Source organism: Malus domestica, chromosome 12, assembly GCF_042453785.1.
Source record: "Malus domestica chromosome 12, GDT2T_hap1".
NCBI classification, from domain to species: Eukaryota; Viridiplantae; Streptophyta; class Magnoliopsida; order Rosales; family Rosaceae; genus Malus; species Malus domestica.
In genome coordinates this window covers 24528748-24535451 of record NC_091672.1, presented here as the reverse complement: position 1 = coordinate 24535451, position 6704 = coordinate 24528748, and the positions used below count along the sequence as shown (strand labels likewise).

The window sequence follows — 6704 nt, the reverse complement described above, 5'->3', positions numbered from 1 at the left end:
ATGACTGTTAAGTTGATCCACCTCTGTGTTAATGTCATCCCAGTTCACAGCCAATGTCTTCAAGATGAGAAACTTGCATTGCTCCATTTCAAACAAAGCCTTGTATTTGATCCTTCCATTTCCTCTAAGCTCGTATCGTGGAATTCAAGCATTGACTGCTGTTCTTGGGCTGGTCTTAGTTGCAGTGATGGACGTGTCGTTGGTCTTGACATCAGTGGTGAATGTATTTCAGGCAACATTGGCAATTCAAGCAGCCTCTTTGATCTTCAACATCTTCAAAGCCTCAATTTGGCCGACAATGAAGTTGGTTATGGCTCTCAAATTCCATCTGCAATTGGAAAGCTTACCAATTTGAGCTATCTAAACTTGTCTAATACTGCTTATTCCGGGCAAATTCCCATTGAGATTTCACATTTGACAAAGTTGGAAATTCTTGACTTATCTACCTTTTACTTTCCAGGAAATCCTTCACTGAATCTTGAGAATCCGAATTTGAATGTGCTCATTCGGAAGTTTTCTGAGCTTGTTGAACTTCATCTAGATGGCGTAAGGATATCAGAACAGGGGAGCAATTGGTGCCAAGCGATATCGTCTTCACTCCCAAACTTGAGAGTGTTGAGCTTATCAGCTTGTAATCTTTCAGGCCCTATTGATAGTTCATTACTGAAGCTTCAATCACTCTCAGTTGTTCGGATAGAGAACAATAATCTGTCTACTCAAGTTCCGGAATTCTTCTCAAAGTTCAAAAATTTGACTTCCTTGCTCCTCATGAATTCTGGATTATATGGTACATTTCCGGTGAAGATCTTCCTCGTACCTACACTACAGAGTATTGACTTATCTGGTAATCCGCAGCTTCAAGGATCCTTACCAGAATTTCCGAAGAGTGGATCTTTTCAATCCCTGGTTCTCAATGGGGCAAATTTTTCGGGCCAGTTCCTTCCAAACTCTATTGGCAACCTCAAACTGCTGTCCAACGTAGATGTTTCAACTTGCAATTTCATTGGGTCAATCCCGAGATCAATGGAAGACCTTACACAGTTGGTTTATTTGGACTTGTCGAGAAACCAGTTCAACGGTTCAATTCCATCCTTCAGTATGGCAAAGCATCTGACCATAATAAATCTTTCTTACAATCAGCTAACAGGTCAGATTAATTCCTCTCACTGGGAAAACCTTACTAATCTGGTGAACCTCGATTTGCGACACAATCTACTCGATGGGACTATTCCACCTTCTGTGTTTTCGCTTCCCTTGCTGCAAAAGTTACAGCTTTCCAACAATCACTTCTCTGGTCAGTTGCCTGAATTTGGAAATATTTGTACCCTATACAACCTTGAATTGAGCAGCAACAGTTTGGAAGGTCCTCTACCTGTGTCCATCTTTAATCTACGAGAGCTTAGAATACTCTCACTTTCTTCAAACAACTTCACTGGCTCTTTCCTTCTGAATAATATTCAGCAGCTGAAAAATCTCTCAAGTCTTGATCTTTCATGCAATAGCTTGTCTATTAATTACAATCACACCAATTCCTCTCATTCTTCATTTCCGAAAATTACCACATTGAAGTTAGCTTCTGGCAATTTGAGAAGAATCCCAGGTTTTTTGAGAAATCAATCAACATTAAGCACTTTGGACCTATCAGAAAACCAGATTCATGGTGAGATACCCAACTGGATTTGGAGAATCAGTAATCTTGTTCAACTAAATCTTTCTTGCAACTCTCTGGTAACTCTACAAGGTCCTTTCCTCAATCTTACTTCTACTTTGTCTCTGCTTGACCTTCATTCCAACCAGCTTCAGGGACAAATCCCAATGCTTCCACAATTGGCCACTTATCTGGATTACTCAAGAAATAATTTCAGCTCAAGCATTCCGGCTGACATTGGTGATTTCCTTACGTACACTATGTTCTTCTCTTTTTCAAGCAACAAGTTAAATGGAAGCATTCCAGAATCAATGTGCAACAAACCATATCTTCAGGTTCTTGATTTGTCCAATAATTCTCTAAGTGGCCCGATTCCCCAGTGCTTGACTGCGATGAGCCAGACACTGGCAGTACTTAATTTAAGGGGAAACAAACTTTCTGGCACTCTTCCAGATAATTTTCCTCAGCCCTGCAGTCTACAAACTCTAGACCTCAATGGCAATGTGATTGGTGGTCAGTTCCCAAAATCTCTAGCCAATTGCACAATGTTAGAGGTGTTAAACCTGGGAAACAATCAGATAACAGATGTCTTTCCGTGCTTACTGAAGAGCATATCCAGCTTGCGTGTACTTGTCTTGCGCTGCAACAAACTTTATGATCGCATTGAATGCCTCAAAACCAACAGTGCCTGGACAAAGCTTCAAATTATTGACATAGCTCGCAATAATTTTATTGGCGAAATACCAGGAAGTTTTTTGAAAACATGGCAAGCAATGATGGCTGACGAAGACGGTGCCATGTCAAAGATTAATCACCTCCGATTTCAAGTTCTTGAGTTCGAGCAGGTGTACTATCAGGATGCTATAACAGTTACCAGTAAAGGTCTGCAAATGGAGTTGGTAAAGATTCTAACTGTTTTCACCTTGATTGACATCTCATGCAACAAGTTTAGTGGATCAATACCTGAGGATATGGGAGAGCTGAAATCCCTCTATGGCCTCAACTTGTCCAGTAATGCTCTCACCGGCTCAATCCCATCGTTATTAGGCAACCTACGACAACTTGAATCGTTAGACCTTTCGAACAACAGATTGAGCGGAACAATTCCATCAGAGTTTTCCAAACTTAATTTCCTCTCATTCCTGAATCTCTCGAACAATCGACTAGTCGGGAAGATTCCAACCGGCACTCAGATTCAGTCTTTTTCAGCAGATTCCTTCGTAGGCAATAAAGGATTATATGGGCCACCGTTATCGCTAGGTAACATAGATGACGGATCAGCAAGGTTGTCACCAACATTAGAAGGCAAAGATTCAAATTCTACGCACGGAATTGAATGGGATCTGATTGGTGCTGAAGTTGGATTTATTGTTGGCTTTGGAATTGCTACTGGATCACTTGCGTTTTGCAAGAGGTGGAGTAAATGGTATTACAAAACCATGTATAAAATCCTTGCTAAGATATTCCCTCAGCTGGAGGAAAGATTTGGCCCTCATCGAAGACATGTTCACATACACCAAGGCTGGACCCGTTGAAATGATTACGAAGAGCAATACACCGTGCTCTGCAGTAACATTTTCTCTTTGAAATGTTTTGTATTATGAGTTGTGAAGTTCCAGCAAACAGGATTGAACCCTGTCGAAAGACACGGTTCGAGGCACAACCTTCTGTTAACTTGAGTCGTTAAGAATATATATTGTAAGAATCATTGGAGACATTGTAGGAGTCTTTTACTAGGAAGGAAATATGTTGTGTTTATAGTTTTCCTTGTAAGACAAGGTTTGTGTGTGTATATATTGTACAGCTTTAGTGAATAATAAATAAGAAAGTATTTTGGGTGTACAATTCTACTTAGCATCGAGAGCTAGGTCTAAAGAAAACCTAACGTACCACCGTGCCGCTGCTGCTCAGAATCTGCAGGGGCTATATTGTTTCCGCCCTTGCCGTTCCAACTTGCGAGGACTGTTTCCCTGCACTTACCGTGTGTACCTCAGGGCTGCCTCTGAGATATTTTAAGGGTCTTGTGCCAAATTTATAAAAGGATAATTTTTAAGACAGTTTTAGAAAAAAAATTGAACAATGTATTGGTGCTAAAAAGCAAATACCAAAACAAACTTAAAAACTCACAATAATTATCGGTTTCTAAATATCATTAAAAGTAAAGAAAGCTACAAAAATAACCATATTACTAAATAATCAACAACTAGTTCAATCTTAGGAAACAAATGAACAAAACTTAAAAAAGTCTAGCATTGAAGTTTCACTTAAAGATGCTTCTTCATGCGTTCTTTGCGATAAAATCATCAATTAAACCTTCATAATCAATTTTGTCTAAGAAACCACTTTCTATCAATATCAAAGCAAGTCCATCTAACCTTTATGGTTGATTGCAATTATGCTTTTAATAATTTGAACTTTGAGAAACTTTTTTCTGCAGACAATCAACAAAATTCTGTATACAATTCTTGTGGTCCGGAAACTACTCATTCTCTTCAAGTAGTTCAATATGTCAATGAACGTCTTCATTTCTTTCGGCAAACGCTCTCGTAAAAGCTTAAACTCTACAAATAATGCATCCCTATCAACATCAAAGAACTTACCTTTCTTGAGAAAGTTTTGAAGATGATCACAACAATCTTTCAATTTATCATTGTCCATCGAATTCAACATTTCTGAAGTGAACAAAAACCCAAATATATCATCATATGCTTGATATTCTTCAAACATTCTCTTTAGTGAACCAATAGCTTGACCTGTTATATGTAAGAAGTAATGAACCCTAAAAGATTATTCCGCCGATTGTTCAGTTGATTGGGATGATTCATAATCATTCTCATCAATGTGTCTTTTGCTACGAACTTGATGCTTTTCTAGAACCACGAAATCAATGTTCATTTCAATAGCAAGCTTTTTAGCATTAATTATGGCCTCTGCAAACTAGTTTCTCTGTACTTTTCAAAATAAACGATCAATCCTTGTACTTGTTCTATAACAACATCAATACGCATCTCTTTAGATTGCAAATCTTTGCTAACCTCTTCACAGCAACCAATATTTCGTAACAAATACTTTATATATAATTCTAGTTAAATACTTCAAAATTGAGACATGAAGTGATGAGCAAAGATGTACTTGTATGGTGCGAAAATATCAAATTTAAGCCACCATAGAATGTTATGCGTCAAATGTTTCACGTTAAAAAAAAGATTGGAATCCTCGCAAATATAATATATGCATTATTGATTTGTCAAACTTATTAGCAATACAATACAGTTCTTTAATCAGAATAATAACCAACATGAAAGATAACAGTCATGGACTAAACCTTGCAAATTGTAGAACCACCATAAAGGCATCACAACGAAAAGAACGAAAAGACTGCAATACTACTTGATGATCTTGTAATCGTCAATAAATAAATATTACTATAAGTTAACTCCAACAAACGTCAAGTTAATATCCTCTTCAAAGTCTTTTGTCATGCGAATAAATTAAAAGAAAAAGAAAAATTACCGTCTTATTTTGAAAACAGTCGCTGCTCATGCTATGAGTACAAAAAAAGTCCTAAATTTGAAGACTCATTTGACATCCCTCTTGGAACACAAAAAATCCTACATTACCCAACGGTTACAACATTTGTGTTTTTTGTAGTTCCTCTTCGGAGTCGGCGCTACATGTATTTAGTGCGTGTCCATTTGCCCGAACAGTTTTCTCCTCCTCTAATTTGAATTTGGGCCAACGATTTTCGGCGGCTTCATCCTTTTGGGATTGGTTTTTGGTGATTGTTGAGTTTCTTCCTCCCACCCGATGTGATTTGTTTCTTATGCTTAATCATGCGATATGGCGTGCCAGGAATGCTCTTTTGTGGGATGGCAGGATTGAGAACCCAATTCTGGTCAGCTACACTGTGAATCTCCAATTGGAGGCCTATACACATGCTCAGCGTTTATCTCATAATCAACCTATGCCTTTGCAGTCCCGTTGGTTTCCTCCTCCTGCAGGTTAGGTAAAAGTAAACGTGGATGGTGCTTTTCGTGTTGCTTCTGAGGTGGGGGGAATTGGTGTGGTATTTCGGGACGAAGCCGGTAGCTATGTTGGAGGTTTCGTTCGTCGAATTACCCATGTCAGTAACCCCTATACGGTTGAATTAATGGTGGCTAGAGAAGGTCTTCACTGGGCTCTCCAACGAAATGTGTAGTGCATTATTTTAGAGTGTGATGCCTTGCAGGTTGTTCAGGGGGTGAAGAGTTTGAAACGAGGGTTCTCCTCTTCGGATCTATTGTTGGAGGATGTTCGGGAGTACTTGAGGGGTTTTGGGTCTTCTAAATTTAGTCATATTAGTCGTTCCGCTAATGGTGCGGCCCATAGAATGGCCAAGTTGGCCTTAGATTTTCCTTCTAATTTTCATTGGTTCAAGGACCCTCCGGATTTAATCCAGGGCATCCTCTTGGGTGATTGTATGCCATCTTAATTCTAATAAAGTTGCTATCGTTTCAACTCAAAAAAAAAAAAAAAGTTGGTTTGGGATTCCCAAACATCTGCCAACCAAGTTCCAATTCCTGTACCGAATCGTTGGGATTTTTTTCGGTATGGGTTACCAAATTTTTCGAGATTTTTTATTTGGGATTTTTCGGTTGGGTTTGGGTAATTCTGAATTTTTTTTCTAGCCCTACGTATATGAGATGTGAATAGACTCATAAAATAACAACGTCAATCTTTAACAAATTAATATTAGGATGATTTTGTATAAAATCAATTAAAAGTTATGATATTAATAATAGGTCAATCAAATTTATTGGAATTATAAATAGGTCAATGAGACTTTAAGATAAAACACCTCAATGAAATTAAAATTACAAACGATGCCATTATCATTTAAAACACCATACATTTCCGTCTCCTTCATTCTAAATCACGCAACAGCCATAAAACACTCTCAGACTTCAACCTCCATCACTTCCTACCACCTTCAACCTCCATTTTTCGGCCTCACAACACCTTCAACCTCCATCGCCTCCTACCACCTTCATCATCTGATGAATGATTCCAACAAACA

The 6704-nt window shown here is 38.4% G+C and overlaps 1 protein-coding gene across 1 annotated transcript; it reads left to right on the top strand.

The window, feature by feature from the left end:
• Window positions 1-3374, top strand: LOC103451209 (receptor-like protein 7). Its single transcript, XM_029089885.2, has one exon. It carries the CDS (start codon window positions 1-3, stop codon window positions 3181-3183), a length of 3183 nt encoding a protein of 1060 aa, XP_028945718.2. The 3' UTR covers window positions 3184-3374.
• Window positions 3375-6704: the final 3330 nt, after the last annotated feature.

Excerpts from the sequence above, each read along its gene's own strand:
- LOC103451209 (XM_029089885.2), top strand. The coding sequence starts at position 1 with ATGACTGTTAAGTTGATCCACCTCTGTGTTAATGTCATCCCAGTTCAC.